The sequence below is a fragment of the Phyllostomus hastatus genome, unplaced genomic scaffold (assembly GCF_019186645.2).
Source record: "Phyllostomus hastatus isolate PE091 unplaced genomic scaffold, TTU_PhHast_1.1 phas_scaffold_78, whole genome shotgun sequence".
Taxonomy (NCBI): domain Eukaryota; kingdom Metazoa; phylum Chordata; class Mammalia; order Chiroptera; family Phyllostomidae; genus Phyllostomus; species Phyllostomus hastatus.
In genome coordinates, this window is record NW_025334041.1 from 12,430,454 (window position 1) to 12,447,499 (window position 17,046).

Here is a 17,046-nt window from a genome sequence, read left to right on the forward strand (position 1 = left end):
GTAGCCATTTTTAAGTACTGGCTACTTAAAAATGATTTTCTAGAATGTTCCCTGATTGATTATCTGACCTCAGCCACTTTACATAATACATAAAACAGTGGCAGATAATACCCTCGGCAACAACAAAAAAATAACAGATTCGTAGTAAAATAACAACAGGTTTCATAAGGGTAATTCTGTGAGGGTCCAAATACGAGTTGTATAATAATTGGACTTGACTGTAGCTGGATTATTGTGGAGACAACGACAAAAAGTCGTCTCTAGAGAACTTGGGGATTGCCCGAGGTTGTATACCTAGTTAGTTGCAGAGCTGGGAGTAGACTCTGGGTCTTCTGAGAAAATAATCACAAGGACAATAGGAAGGAGATGAAAACCCCGCAGACTGTCCCCTTCACCTGCCACCCAGTGTCCTCGGTTGCAGGGTTCTGTCCTAACCTCATCAGTACTCACAATAAATTCAGTTGAACTCATTTCTTCTGAGAACTGGCATTACTTGCCCCAGTTCTGCAGGAGACAGGGATCTTTCTTTCTGCTGGTGGAGCTGAAGCTCTTTAGACAAGGTATTATGCATAGGGCGTTGGAAAACATGGTGGGCGACAGCCAGCCACTGGCAGGAGTGACACACTTCAGATTGTGAAGCTAAACGTACTCAAGAACAATTACTTTTTTCGTCATTACTAAAATTCTCCAAGTATGTCTAATATACACAGAGAAAAGGATATTCCTATTGGAAATTATATTCTTTTAGAAAATATTTAGAATATGCAACTGGTGCATCATCAAAAATGAAGACAGAGTGTGTCTCATCATCCCGTATGTATTTACTGAGTACCCTTTGTGCATACTGGAGTGTGGGGCGTACAGATCTGGGGTAAGACATGGGCCTGATCTCAGGGAGTTTGTACTTTCCAGCTTTTTAAAATTTATTTGTATTGAATTTATTGGGGTGACTTTGGTTAATAAAATTATATGGGGTTCAGGTGTACAATTCTATAACACACTATCTGTATATTGTATTGTGTGCTCACCACCCCAAGTCAAGTCTCCATCCATCTCCACTTATTCCCCCTTGACCCTGTTCTACCTCCCCCACCCCCTTTCCCTCGGGTCATCACAGTGCTGTTGTCTGTGTCTATGAGTTTGCTTGCTTGCTTGCTTAATCCCTTCACGTTTTCACTCAGCCCTCCAACCTCCCTCCCCTCTGACAGCTGTCAGTCAGTTCTCTGTATTTATGAGTCTTTTTCTGTTTTGTTTGTTAGTTTATTTTGTTCATTAGATTCCACATATGAGTAAAATCATATGGTACTTGTCTTTCTCTGACTGGCTTATCTCACTTAGCATAATGCTCTCCAGGTCCATCCATGTTGTTGCAAAAGTTAAGATTTCCTTCTTTTTTTATATCCAAGTAGTATTCCATTGTGTAAATGTACCACAGCTTTTTTTATCCACTCATCTACTGATAGGTACTTGGACTGCTTCCAAATCTTGGATATTGTAAATAACACTGCAATGAACATAGGGGTGCATGCATTTTTTTCAAATCAGTGTTTCAAGTTTCTTTGGATATATTCCCAGAAATGGAATCACTGGGTCACAAGACAGTTTAATTTTTAATTTTTTAAGGTAGCTCCATAATGCTTTCCACAGTGGCTGCACCTGTCTGCATTCCCACCCACAGTGCAGGAGGGTTCTCTTTTTCCACAGCCTACCAGCACTGTTGTTTGTTGATTTATTGATGATGGCCATTATGGCAGGTGCGAGGTGATAATATCTCATTGTGGTTTTAATTTTCAGTTCTCAGATGACTAGTGCTGTTGAGCATCTTTTCATATGTATATTGGCCATCTGTATATCTTCTTTGGGGAAGTGCATATTCAGGTCCTTTGCCCATTTAATTGGATTTTTTGTATCTTTGGTATTGAGTTATGTAAGTTCCTTATAAATTTTGTATATTAACAAATTTGTTCAATTTGTCGGCATACGGTTGTTTGTAATATTTCCTACAATCCTTTGTATTTCTTCTTGTCTGTTGGTGTCTGTTGTTACTTCTCCTCTTTCATTTCTGATTGTATTTATTTCGGTCCTCTCTCTTTTTTTCTTGATGAGTCCGGTTAAAGGTTTGTCAATCTTGTTTATCTTTTCAGAGAACTAACTCATGGTTTCATTGATCTTTTGTATTATTTTTTTAGACTATTTCATTTATTTCTGCTCTGATCTTTATTATTTTCTTCCTTCTGCTAACTTTGAGCTTTGTATGTTGTTCTTTTTCTAGTTCCTTTAAGTGTAAAGTTAGGTTGTTTATTTGAGATTTTTCTTGTTTCTTCAGGTAGGCCTGAAATGCTATGAATTTCCCTCTTAGGACTGCTTGACTGCTTTTTCTGTGTCCCATAGTTTTTTGGTTGTTTTGTTCTCATTTTCCTTTGTTTCAAGGTAACTTTCGATTTCTTCCTTGATCTTATTGTTAACCCGTTCATTGCTTGGCAACACGTTATTTAGCCATCATGACTTTGTGTGCTTTTCAGGTGTTTTTCCTGGGCTTCATTTCTCGTTTCAGAGCATAATGGCTGGAGAAGATACTCAGTGTGATTTCAGTCTTCTTAAATTTATTGAGACTTGTTTTGTGTCCTAACATGTGGTCTATCCTAGAAAATGTTCCATGCGCACTTGAAAAGAATGTATATTCTACTTCTTTGAGGCAAAATGCTCTGAAAAGATTAAATCCATCTGGTCTAGTGTGTCATTTAAGGCTGCTGTTTCTTTTTGTCTGGAACACCTATCCACTGATGTCAATGGGGTGTTCAAATCTTCAGCTGTCACTGTATTACTGTCGATCTCTCTTTTTATGTCCACCAAGATTTGCTTTATAATTAAGGCGCTCCTATGTTGGATGCATGAATGTTTATAATAGATACACACATGCACATATGCATATGTGTATACATATATACATATATATACTCATATATATGTGTGTTTTTTTCATATATATATAGTCTCTTCTTGGATTGTTTACTTTATCATTTTATAGTGTCCCTCTTTGTCTCTTGCTAGAAAGCCTTTTGTTTGAAGTCCGTCTTTTCAGATGTAAGTACTGCCAACCCAGCTTTCTGTTTCATTTCCATTTGCATGAAATGTCTTTTTCCATCTTTTTACTTTTAGTCTGTGTGTACCTTTCATTCTGAGGTGGGTCTCTTGTTGACAGCATATGTGGGTCTTGTTTTCTTATCCATTCAGCTACTCTGTATCTTTTGATTGGAGCATTTAAGCCCTTTACATTTAAAGTGCTACTAATAGGTATGTATTTATTGCCATTTTGTTTTTTTAGTGATGTAGGTCTGTTTTTTTTTATTCTTCTTAAAGAAGACCTTGTAATATTTCCCGTAATATTGGTTCGGTGGTAATGAACTCCTTTAGCATTTTCTTGTCTGAGAGCCCTTTACTTCTCTTTCAACTTGAAATAGTGTTCGTTGTAGGTCCTTGCTTCTCATCACTTTGAATATTTCTGGCCTGACATGTTTTTGTTAAGAAATCAGCTGAGAGTCTTATGGGAGCCCCCTTGCAGGTAATTGTCTTTCTCTTGTTGCTTTTAAGATTCTCTCTTTGTCTTTAACCTTTGTCACTTAATTACGATACGTCTTGGTGTGGGCCTCTTTGGGCTCATCTTGTTTGTGACTCTCTTTGGACTTCTGTGTCTTATTCCTTCACCAGGTTGGGGAAGTTTCTAGTCATTATTTCTTCAGATAGGTCCTTGATCCCTTGCCCTCTCTCCTCTTCTTCTGGTACCCCTATGATGTGGATGCTGTTATGCTTCGTGTTGTCCCAAAGGTGCCTTAAACTATCCTTATGTTTTAAAATTCTTTTTTGTTTTTGCTGCTCTGATTATTTTCTGCTACCTTGTCTTCCAATACATATTCGACCCTCTGCTTCATTCAACCCACTGTCTGTTCCTTCTCGTATATTCTTACTTTTTAAATTTATGGGAATTTTGATATGAATTTCATTCACTTCCAATATTTCTTTAAAATGCAACTCTTTTTATGTCCCACTTCAGTATATTAGTGTATTCTTCATTTCAGATACTGTATTTTTCATTTCTGACTAGATCTTTTTTATTGTTTCTATGTCCTTTTTCATGCCTTTGTAGTTCTGAGTTCCTTGAGCACCCTTATAACCAGTTTTTTGGACTCTATGTCTGATAAATGGCTTGTCTCTATTTCATTTAGCTTTTTCTCTGGAGATTTCTCCTGTTCTCTCATTTGGGGTATGATTCTTTGTCTCACCATTTTTGTTGCCTCTTTGTGTTTTTTTTTCTGTGTATTAGGTAGATTTGCTATGACTCCCAGCCTTGGTAGGGTGGCCTTATGTAGCGTGGGACCCAGTGGTGCAGTCTCCTTGATCACCAGAGGTTGGTGCTCCAGAAATGTCCCTTGTGTGGGTTATGTGGGCCCTCCTTCTGTAATTGGGTCTTGATTTCTATTGGCCATTAGTGTGTGGAGTGAACCCTGAGGCTGGCTGGCTGCGAGGACCACCCCTGACCACAGTGCATGAGCTGCTGTGCAGGTGCTGACCACACAGAGCAGAGTTCACCTCAACAGGGTCTGGTGCCTGCCGAGACCTCCCTTTGGATGTGCCCCTTGTGAAGCTAACTGGGTCCTGCTCTGATGTTGTCTGAAGCTGGCCCCCTGGTGTGTCGGTTCTGGGGACTGTTGGGAGCGCCTCTGGTGCAGGCCAATGTCAAATACCGCCTGCGCTGCCTGTCGCTGGCCCTGGGCAACCTACTTCAAGCTACAAAGTGATCCATAGTTTGTGGCTGCCTCTGCTAGGCCTGTGTGTGTGGGAAGGCACCAAGAGTGGCTTTTACCAGCACCAGGCTTGGGGACAGGTCAGCAAAAGTCCCAAGGTACCCAACATCCACCTTCACCCGCTGGCCTGTCATTGAAAGAGCCTCTGGTGGTACTCAAGTTGCATGAAGTAGGTTCTTAGTGAGTTACCAGGTAGAGAGGTGAATGGTGTTCAACAGATTCAAGCTCAGTGCCAGTGCTGGATCTAAGGCTACTCTGCAAACGTCCCAGAGTATACAAGGTCTAGCTGTCACCTGCTGGGTGCTTGTCCACCTCTGTGGCAGGGCGGGCCCCAGGGAGTCAGGGTGAGGCCAGAAGAGTTTATCAGGCCCGAACAGACAAAGACTTGGCCCTGTGAAGGGAAGGCCCTGCACCAGTTGGGCATGCTAGGGAAGAAGGGCCCTATCCTAGAGCCACACAACTCAGTCTGTCCCATATTCTTCCAGGAGCTCGATCTCAGCAGGGCAGGGCCTTCGAGAGTTGGAAAGACGGGGCTAGTTGACCACTGTGAGAACTGGTGCTTGTCAGGCTTGGGGGCAGTGGGGAGCGTGGTCCCCACCCCAGAGCCACACAACTCAGTCTGTCCCAGATTCTGCCCAGACCTCGGCAGGGCAGAGCCACCAGGACTTGGGAGGGTGGGGCTGCCGTAAGCCCGGAGATAGCGGCTAGAGTATCTCCTATGAGGGGGGAGGTGCCAGTCAGGCTCGCAGGAAAGTGGGAGGGATGGCCTCCACCCCAAAGCCGTACCACTCAGTTACTAGTCCCCCCTGAGCCAGCCCAGATCTCTGCACAGCAGCCCAGGCAGCCGACTCAGCAGAGTGCAAGCTGCACAGGCTGGGGTGCAGGGAGCCCAGAGACCGGGGCTGTTGCTTTCCCCCAGGCTGATGCTGTATGGAGGGGGTGCTCCACCCAAGAAAGATGGCGTCTGCAGCGTGGGAGAGTGACTCAGCACAGGGACCCTTCTGCTCTCTCTTCGCACAACTCTAGTCCACGCCGCACTAGGCGGGCTGCAAACCAGAGTTTGTGTGTCGACCCTTTAAGAGGGTGTCTTTAGTGAATCCCCATCTGTCCCTGGTGGACATAAATCCCGCTTAGCCCGATGATATGCGGGCCCCTCTTCCCAGCTCTTGTGCTCTGGGCCCGGGAGCCCTGCTTGGGGTTCAGACCCCAGTCTTCTCAGGGGGAACCTTTGAGCTGAGACACCCCTCCGGAAGCTCAGCCACCACGCGTGGGAGTGGGGCCAGCCCTTTTCGCATCCTTGGTTATAGGACTTCTCCTCAGCTGGTCTTCAGTCGGTTGTTCAGGCCGATCTGTCTTGTAGCTGCAGTTCCAGCTTGGCTGGGAGGAGGTGAATGCAGCTGCCACCCAGTCTGCTGCCATCTGGGGTCCTCCGAGCTCGTACTTTTAGTCGGAGGGACAAAACTGAGGTACATAAACTCCAGAGAAGAACAAATGCTGAGCTAGAAATGAGAGATGTAAGTATGGATTAGATAATTCATAGGAAAATTCATGACAGATGGGTAGCTCATTTTAAGAGATCCTTGGAAACGAGGGATGTGGGAGGAATGGGAGGATTGTTATAAAGTTTCCGATGGGAGATACTAAAAAGGAGAGGGTGGAAGAGGTAGCCTTGAAGAAAGTATTTCCATATTTGAAATAATTACCTAGTTTTCGTGTTACTATGCGTTCCGATAATTTGAAAAATTGAAAATATCACAGTGAATAGTTAGAACACAGACATGTGTTTGAAAAAAGGACCTTTCTGACACCCTTTCAAACAGATTCTAATTTCAGAAAGGGGGAGCACTTCGCAAAACCTTATTAGTGTTTCGGGTTTCTGTTAAGGCAGCGTTCTTTTACCACGTGGTTAGCAGAAAGTGGATTAACATACTTGAAAAATGAGAATCGTGGTGCTGAAAGGGATTTAAGTAGTAAATGCTGGGGCCTCATTTAAGTGTAAAATAACACACCCACACAGAGGTGTAGTTCTTGGTAAACAGGGACGTGATGTTTCCTATTGTGTTGGATCGAGTCCATTTCACGTTATCAGAACTAGGCCTGTTTTCCTGCCTTATGACGCAATCACTGTAATTTATTGCTTACCACCTATTGAGGCCTAAAATTTTAACTACAAAATAAAACTAATAAAAGCGATTTTAATGGCATAGAAATTGAAAGCAGGAGTTAGATCACAAGCGTTCAGTTGCTGCTTTCTGATTGTTTTCTCAGATTATCTGGCAAGTTTGGCTCTTCTTTGACTGCCACATTACATTTTGCCTTGAAGCCATCCATTTTGCAGACATTGAATTTTGTTTGAGCACTATTTTTATACAATAAGTATTCACTACACCTCAGGATCTTGATAGCATTACTACCGGAAGAGAAAGAAGCTTTGTGTTAGTAATTACCTAACATTGTCAGAAGCTGACTGCAGGCCTCTTTCTAGTGATAACAGAATAACCGCATAATGTAGCTTTATAGCACATGATTAATAGAAAATAATTACACGTCCTACAGAGGGACGCAATATTTCTTATAAATTGACTAGAATGGTTTCCTGTAGATTAAAGGACTCTTCATTATTTTATCAGTCCTCCTGAAGTGCAGTCACTTGCCCAGGTTAGCGTTTCAGCTGACGTTAGGGCTGAGCAGGGTGAGGAATACCAGACGGCACATCATGTTGGACCTGAGCTCTCGTGCGCCATGAAGATGCCACGACGCTTCCCCCCCTTTCAGAGACTTAGATGGCAGCCCGCTCTGGTTTTGTCTCTTTATTTTTTGTGTGTATTAACATGACCAGGTTTGCAGGTGGTTGTGTTTTGGAGGACCCACCTGTGACTTTTAGAACACTGCCGTAGTCAGTATGTGGACCACAAGACAACAGTGTATGGATTGTGTTATTTCCCACTGTCAGTCATCTGTCACTCATAATCACATTCGTTTGGGGGAGGGCAAGGAAAGGCAGATTTTCTTCTTCACAGGCATCTTGTATGATGATATTGAATCTTCAGGCTGAAGTTTAGAATACTGTACTCCAAGAAGCATCTTCATTCCAATTTATAGGCTGCAAATGGTTTAATTGGGATTCATGTTGCTCAGGAGGCTCATACAGAGGATGGTAATGATAAAAGTAACAGCTTCCGTGTTTTCAGTCCCGTCGACACCCTCCAACGGCTGCAGTGTAAATCCATAAATTTGCCTCCTAGATTTCTACCTCGCTGTGTTTTATCTTACCTCTTAATTCCACACAGGAGTATCATATGGAATCTTTTACGAATGTAAAGTAATAAACATTCCGGTTTTTTATTTGTGCCCTTTTCTGATTTAAACCGGTGATATTTTAGAGTACTTTTATGAGGTGTATATCTCATACGCTTTCAATTATTTTAAATTAATTAAGTAAAGCACGTAAAATGATTTCAGTCTAAAACTTTTCCCCCCCAGAATGTTACTTTAAGGGGATTTGTTTACAGCCGAACACGCTCCTCCCTGCTGTTTGCTGCTGCGTTTCCTACTTCGTTAGTCTCACCGGTGACTGTCACGCAGAAGCTCTCCTGCGAGAAGCATGTCATTGGTCGTTTGTTGAAGTGATTTGTTGGAAATCAATTTTTTAAATTTGGGTGTGAGTCAGCTTTTTGAGAACAATAATATATCCTTAATTGAGCGCACAGGTTATAACCGCAGCAGAATATTATAAAGTCATACGAGCTTCTGGTTTGTAATTAGACTCTAAACAATGCAACCCAGATTGCGGACTATTGTCTGGATGCAGGTTTGGGTCATAAGAGGCCTTCCCACTGACTGTGTTCTGGTCTGCCCTTTGGGGGGCGTAGTTTCTCTGCTCCTTCCAGATCAACAGGACTCTGAGCTTGGCGGTTGGTAAGAGCCCTCACACCTTACCCTGCTAGCCATCCATCTGGAAATTTTACAGTGTGAGCCTTTGGCCTCTGAAAGGTTAAATACATTTGTTTTGGTAAGCATTAGGCTCTAATTGTATTCATTGCCTTAAAAATTGAAAAGGGCAGTTTTATTAGGTACCTATTAGGATGTAATGGTTGTTAATCTTAGCTTTCAGTGAGTTGGTATTTTTTTGTGATAAATATATCCTGCATACATTACAGTCCTCATCACTGAGTTCTGGGCATCAGGCTACGTTCATTTCTTAGACAGTTTTGCCCACTAAGTTCACATGGTCAGAGGACTTTCAAACTCAAAATCTCGAGCCCACTGTCTCCCAGGCCGGGTGTGCCCTTACTAGAGGCAGAACCGCAGGACGGGCGCTCCTCCCCCCTTTGCTTCCACCAGGTTCTTTCAGCAAACCCAGTTCTGATACGTCCGAGTTTTGAAAGCACACGTAGATTTTCACCCAATCATGTCTCTATTGAGACACCCCGTATCAGTACACACACTAATGTTGCAACATTCGTGTTGAAGAATTGAGTGACCCCCCCACCCCCGATGGTCAGCAGAGGACTAATCAGTGCAGATGTGCAGCCTGTGTCCGCGTTAACGCTCCCTCCCCGCGTGTGACTCACTCCGTGTGCATATGCACATTTCTCTGTGACTCGGCGTCTGAGAGTTATAGCCCATTGAATTACTTTGGGGGTTGATTTTAACAATGTATCTGCATGAAAAATTAAATCTGGGTACTCCAGTGCTTTTGGGAGAGTATTGCTTTTGAAAGATATTATTCTTGAAACTTGTAATTCATCTTACTTGTTTGTCTCTCACTAAACATAAATAAATTTGAGATAAACACACGTCAGTCAGCCTGGCAGACGGGGGAGACCGGTTGGTGGTTCTGACGCCTGCAGCAGCGGCGCGTCTGTCCTGGGGGCCAAGGGGGAGGCGGAGGGGCGGGGTCTCTCACCCTGCAGTGTGAGGGCCACAGTGACCGGGAGTCACTCTGGTGTACAGCTGGATGAACATGTCACCTTTATAACATGAGATGCTTTCACTTCCTGTCGACCTTCTGCTGTGAGGGTGAATCTAACACCACCTTTAAGTTCCTTCTACCCATCCTTTATCTATTGCAGTTTATGATCAATAAAAAGAACAATAAATGCCTTAGGGAATCTTCTTTTAAAGGAGCCCTTTTGTGAATGGTTTTATAAATAATTTTTTTAAGTATTATTAGTCTTCTCTTGTTTTCGCTAATTTATGTGTTTAAAATGGCTATACTCATATATTAGATTTTCTAAAGAAAGGGCCTATCTGCACATTCTCAATCATTTTTGGTCATATGAGTTTAAGTAGAAATTAGTCATTTATTGTGAAAGACATCTGTCCTTGCTGGATGATAAGCTCCTTGAAGGCAAAGACAGTACCCTAAGGATCCTGGCTGTAACCCCGTAGCCTCTAGAAGGCAGGGGGAGAGAGAGAGTGCGCGAGCACATGGGCGCGCTAGGTTCTTACGACTGACTGTTTCTGTGTCTCACACCCAGTCATAAACAGGCTGTGTCTTATACATTAATTTAAATCTTTGCCTAACAGCATTTTTAAAGCATCCAGAAACAAAAAAAAGGATTAAAATGTTTCAATTTGCAGCTCAAGCTCTTGTAACTTTATAAAAAGAAATAACATTTCTAAGAAGTTGCACACAAACGACATTGTACTTCCACCAGTCTAAAGGTTAATATTGCATATTGTTTTCAATTAGGAATACAATAGATATGGCTGGTGGGTAGGAGAAATGAAAGGAGCCATTGGCTTGGTGCCGAAAGCCTACATAATGGAGATGTATGATATTTGAGAGTCCTGGGTAAGTACATTTTAATCCAATATTCTGTAATGGCTCATGTGTTCTCTTGGTCTCTGCCTTATGAGTCTTTGCCTTTTTAAAAGTCTTGGTATTTTTCTGATAACACACAGAGATTATGCTCCCTAATCATCATCATCTTTAAAAAAAAAAACTTGTTTGATATTTAAAAATAACTTCACAGAATTTACTTTGGAAACAAATTATTAAGGCAAAGCCCCTTTGATAATTGCCAGCTGTGTTTCCAAACCTCCTCCTCTTTAGTGAAATACCACTTTTTATGGCCTTTCTGAGGAATAAAGTTGACAAAAGGTTGAGTAAACATTCATTTTTCCTTGGCTAAAAAATGTCATTTTGTTTTCTGAGCAGGAAACATCAACATTTTGATTGAAGGAAACAATTATAACGCAACTTTCCCTTTCTGCCTGCAAGAGAGGAACGTTCTCCTGCTCCTGCAAACGCTTTGGATTCAGACTCCGTGCAAGCCCGAGCTCGTAACCTTCCCTTGTTTTGTTGAGCATCGTGCCTCTTCGTTATTTTGCGCGTTCATTGTAACAGCCCTCTGATGTGAGACTAAATGAAGGATACTAATGCAAATTAGATACAAGCAGGAAAGTTATACCTGTTGCTATTTTGCAAAGAAATCATTGTAGTTTTTACTTACTCATTTGATTTGTGTGGAGAATTCAGCACTATTTTATATGTTCTACATAGTCACTGCTACTTCTGATATAAGTTGCAATTTCAATATTGGACACCAGTTATTTTTTTAGACTGTACTATATAATTTCATTGAAATTTAAACTGAATATGTTATGCAAGTTTTGGATAAATGCTACATAAAGAATAAGGCTTTATTAAAACTTTTAGATGATTTATCCTAGTGTTTATTTTCACACAATAGTAACACGTTTTCGGGAGAGAATGTTTACTATTTGGCAAGGTACTTCACGTTAAGTATAGCCACAGGAAAGAAGGGAGGACAGGCTTGCCAGTGGCGGGGAACCGTCCCCGTCCGCAACACACACGCAGGCCAGAACCACGCTCTGTGGAAGTCCTGTATCAGTAATAGATGCCCTGGTGAGACGATGCACTTGCCAACATTTTCTGCCGTGAGAAAGCCCTTTCCCCACTAGTAAAACGGCACAAATACTCTCAGTGCATTCCAGAAGTGAGAAGGTGTGACCCAGCGCTCTCTTTCATCCTGTCCGATCACAGCTATGCTTCTCAAGTCCCACAGCAAAACAGTGCAACTCCAGACGCGAGTCTTCTCTGCACACCTCCAAGCAACGAAGACGACGGAGGGCGCCGAGCGGAGCGCGCAGGAAGCGCAGTGGGCGCACGCGGCAGCGGGTGCGCGGCAGGGCTGCGTCAGCCTGGCACCGGAGGGAAGAAGGTGCTCTGAGGCCTGAGCGAGATCCGCAGAATCAGATCATTGCCTTTTCGTGTGCATTTGAAGTCAAAGGCATTTTAAATGCCTACAAAGTGCCATCTTGGCCTTAATATACATCAAAAGGTACTGCTGAATGGATAATTATTTGGAGTAGATATAACCTCCTTACCCTGAAGCATTGATTAGTACATACTACCTTTGTTGACGTTTTCAGATCTTTGCTTCATAAAGATAAAGATTCTGACCGTGCACACAGGCTGATAATATCCGAAAACCTCCATCGCGTACCTCAAACCACTTACAAGCCCCATTTTGGAGTGATCTGTGCCATTATCCCCGCAACACCGTGGTCATGTTATTTCAGATGTCAAAACAGTGTTAAGTTTAGAGACTTGGGGTAAATTCTGGTTTATATAAATTAGACATTGTTGAGTCAGAGCTTTCAGAAATTAATTTGTGCACTCATTAGTCTTGTCCTAATAGAAAGCAATTGGGATAGATTGACATCATCTTGGGGAAAGTAGGACAAGCAGAGATGAGACTAGTGGACTGGTTTCCAGGGCCCGAGAGGCTGAGAAATAAGAGCAGCTGCAGGTTTCCATGGAAGACACGGACTTGCCCGTGGAGTGGACACAGGTTCCGCGCGTCTGGCTGAGTGAAGATTTGTGCCCTGGGCCAGCAGATGGCAGCAGCTTTTCGTTGCACACCGAGCCACTTGGAAGCCCCTCCCCCACTCGGGCCCAGACTCGCGCAGAATGTAAAGCATCCAGAACATTTCTGCCTCCTTTTACAGTTGATCCAGGAGAGGGAGTCCTTTGCCAACGGATGACCAACAATTTCCAAGCCAGCTGGTCTCTGTGAACGGCAACAATACAGAAATGAAGAGTTACTTCTGTCCAGAGCTCCTCTGGCCTTTGTTCTCCTTTAACATGGATCTAGGTGGAAGATAGGAAAGAAAACAAAATGTAAAATTGGAATCACAGGAAAAATAACCGTCACTTTCAGCCTAGGACAACGTTATGTTCATTTGGTGAAATCATTTGTATAAGACTGGGGAGAAAGTTTTCTTTACACCCTTGACGGAGCTCCACACTCTCTTCAAGATCATCATAATATAATTAATGCGAATTTAAACAACGTGTCTTGTTAGAGAATATGCTAATTGCTATGTTCTCATTATGTTTGCTTAGCTTTTATTTGTTTTTCTATGAACAGTTAGAGAGCTAATTTTTTTCAAAGGTGATTGTAAGTCATATTTTATATAGCATTTTACTTGATTATTTGCTCGGTACTGAATTTGTACTCTGTTGCCATTAGATCTTACAATAATGTTCCACTCTGCAAATTTTTAAGGTTCAAATAAAGTTTAATTGTTTGCAAACTGTTATGATGCTAATAATTCAACAGCCTGCTGTGTTACTAATGAAATTACTTTGTTATGATTAATTTGGAAAATAGTGTGTTGATTGTAGTAATTAAGCACAACAAGGTGAAGTAAATGATTCTAATGCCATCTGGCCTCCAAAGTGAATGAAGAAATGAAATAGGGCTGTCATCTGAATTTATTCAAAGAAGTAAGGACAATATAAATGATACTCATTGCTATACGGATTTACACTTACCCACAGCTCACTCCATTCTGTTTCTGCCACTTTGCTGCACATGACACTTGCTTTTATGAAAAAGAATGCTGTTTGGCCTAGCAATTGTTTTCAATATATCATTTTGTCGATTATTTTTACCTTGCACTAATTTAATCACAGATAATTACATAAAGCATTATAAAATCATAGGAGATCACATTTCAGCCATCTGTAGGTGAAATATATATGTGTTTTTGTTTTTTGCTACCAGTATACAAACACGTTAAATATAACCTCTCATAAAGAGTAGAGGTTCCATTCAGTTGTTCCTAAAGTGTCTGTGGTCAAGATTCTCCCATAGTTCTTATGCTTTGGACTTTTTCTATCCTTTCTCCAGTCTAATCTGTTCCTGTCACTTCATAGAGTCTGGCGCCTTCCAGCGTCATAATTAAAAACAGAACCCAGGCCTGGGCTGTGCACTAACGATCCAGATGTGCGGCTCAGCCCCTAGAAAGCCGCTGACCTGAACACGCGTGTCGTTTAAAAGCTTGAGCTTCATCAGTGAGACTGAGTGAAGCCTGGTGAAAGTTCTTTAATCGAGTAAAGTGCTTCCAAACTCCAGGTAAGTCCAGCATTCACATCTTAGCTGTGGAGTGGGACCACAGACACAGACCACGCAGGATCGCCTTTACTTCTCTGGAGCTCCATGGGTTGCAGACTGCGGAGAAGCCATCCGTATACTATATGGATGTATAAGTAGGAGGTGTGGCGGAGACGGTAACACGATGAAACCATAGAAAGTACAGCTTCATTCAGAACGGAAGGAATAGAATTAATATGTAAACCATAAAAACATCTGTCAGATGGCCTAGGTGGTTAGTAAAATACTACCAACTAGTGGGCTGGATTGGGTTGTCGGTAACCGGACCGAGGGACACTGCCAGTGACAAGAGTGGCAGTTAGCCATCGGGCGTTATCTCCCCTCCTCTCCGGCGCCCGGCATCCGGCGTGGACGCTCCTTCTGAGAAGGCCCGGCCATCAGGCAGCCTGGGGCGAGCGATCTAGTCTCACTGCTAGCGCATCCCCGTCTCTGCTGTCCCACATGCCACCTGGGCAGCAGCAGGTGCTTCCCACCTGGGAGGCACCTAGCTGTCACCTCAGATCAGGTGGAAGTGTCACAGCTGTCGCCTAATCCAACTTTTGCCTTTTTTAAAAAAAATTTTCTCTCTATTTCTTTCAAGCTGTATGACTGTGTTAACTTGAGTGCTCTGAGTCCCCTAGGTGACAGGAACCGTCAAGTGCAGAAAGTAGCCGTAGTCCCCTAGCGCTCAGCTCAGGTGTGTCACATTGGCAAAGGGGCGGGGGGCTGAGCACGCCAAACACCTGTGACTGAAATCGCCCCAGAAGCCCGTCTCTGAAGTGCTTTTCTGGATGTTGGGACCTGGGAATATTTCCCTTGGTTTCTCTCTTCACCGTTGGCGCTCAGAGACGTAATATAGACCAGCACTTCTCTGCTTTACATTTATTGTCCTCAACTTTGTAAGAGAAAAAAGTATCTATCACTCCTGCTAGAGTAGAAGCAGGGACTATGGGGTAGCTGAGCTACAGTGTGCCTCTTGTTTAAAGACAAGGTCACACAGGTGCTGCCAAAGGAGAAAATTAAGGGCACAGTGCACGCCAGTGACTGCTTCAGAGACGGAGGAAGTTCCAACAAACGAGCGGGTTCCCATACACAGCCTCCCCCTCCCCAGTCCCATGGGAGTCCATGTAGAAAACCCTTGTCAAAACAACGATCACAGTTTAAATGACACTAGTAGTAATAATGGCTAGCATTAATTGTTTACTATTTTAAGCCGTGCACTTTTCATTCAGTCTTCCAACAGCCCTGTGAGGTAAGTTCTGTTGTTTCTTCCCATTTTCCTGATTAGGAAACAGGGTGGGAGATTAGTGATTTATCCCAAAGCCCAGGAGCAATGAGATACCCAGCCTCCCTCCCTTGAATTCAGCACCATTCAGCTTCCCAGCACTGTGCTGAATTCAAACCAAATACCCAATTCTATTTTCTCCATATAACAGGCACTCAATACTAAGCTTACTGGCCATCCACGTAAAATAGCCTGAGGCACATGGAAAGTTCGAGCACGGACAGTCAGACAGCTAGATTTGCCTCAGTGGTTAAAGCACACCACCGTCACTGTCAGATCCAAAGCAGCTAGTGATTCACATGGAGAAGAAACTTTTCATGCAGGAAGTTATCTATCCATGAACTTCCAGTCTGGCTGAAAAGAGGAAGTCAGTCAAAGTAGCAGAGTCAAGAGAGGACACCAGGCCAAAGGGACCCTTTCCAAGGGGCTTTTTCCTGTCTGTTCCACCTCCTCACAGGTCAAGTCCAAGGACCAGCTAGGGAAGTTTTGGAGAGGACATGAAAGCTGGCTGCCTCTGTCTCAAATAGTTTTCAATTACATTGTTTTTTTCCTAGCTCAAAAGATTATTATTAAACTATTCAGGCCTTACCGTCAGTGTGCAAACTTCATTATAAAACTTGTATAATTTTGTAACCAAGTGATGGCAATGACTGACATAAGACTTACTTATTAAGACAGGAAATCGTTTAAGGAGAACTTCCATTGGATTACCCAGCATTTAAATACATGGCCCTATTCCTTGGGCACCCACATGGTGTATTGTACAGGGTTTTAAAGCTATTGTCCACAACAAAAGTCTTCTACTGTATTTTTTGAGCAAATCTTTTTTTTTCATCTTTCTTTCACTGAGTGATTGGAGGCTGGCAGGGGTGGGGGCATAGGAGATCAATAAGGACTAACGTTCATTCTGAGGCTCTGGAATTTCACCAGAGGAGGAGGAGAAAGAGGGAACCCTCTCGTGGTCAAAAGTGCACCCAGAAGTGTTGGCCGTCTCCTAGACCAGAGAGGGGGCACAAAGGGTCAGTTTCCAAGGGGTATTCCATTCTGTCATACTCTGAAATGTCCCCTTGCCTGGTACTCACAATGCCATGCCTCTAAAGGACAGGGCGCAAATGGCTCTGCACCACACGGATCCCCAGCTGCCCACCCAGCAGGTCTCGGTGGTGCGCAGTGACCTGCCCCATCCAGGTGGACAGACGACCTGTTCCCAATCCCCAGTTCAAGCGCTTGTGGGCCACGGAGCCCATCACTCCCTGCTTTCATCTCCTTCTTCCACCTTCCTCCTCCTCCTCAGCCTTCCCTAAGAGCTAAGGCATATGAGACGTGAGACATAAAACTCTGTCACTCTATAGAGTTATCCACATCAGTCACGCTCCGCTTTCTGTGACACTGGCAAAAGCAAAGTGTGCCACGGATTGCCCGGTCCTGTGCGTCCGAGTTGAAGAACCTCAGTGTGGCTGCTATCTCGTGAGCGCACGCAGCTTTCTGTCTGTTGCTTCGCTTCAGTCGGTCAGCATATTTGCTTTATTCTTTATTATCGTCTCAG

At 43.2% G+C, this 17,046-nt stretch overlaps 1 protein-coding gene across 2 annotated transcripts in view; it reads left to right on the plus strand.

Annotated features, from left to right (window-relative positions):
- SKAP2 (src kinase associated phosphoprotein 2) overlaps positions 1-13,377 on the plus strand; it is a 167,353-nt gene extending 153,976 nt beyond the window's left edge. For both annotated transcript variants that reach the window (XM_045828490.1, XM_045828489.1), the window contains exons 12-13: positions 10,501-10,602; positions 10,969-13,377. In XM_045828490.1, coding sequence (XP_045684446.1) covers positions 10,501-10,593 — 93 coding nt within the window. In that variant the 3' untranslated portion in view covers positions 10,594-10,602; positions 10,969-13,377. The remainder of the gene's footprint in view (positions 1-10,500; positions 10,603-10,968) is intronic.
- The last annotated feature ends 3,669 nt before the right edge of the window (positions 13,378-17,046 follow it).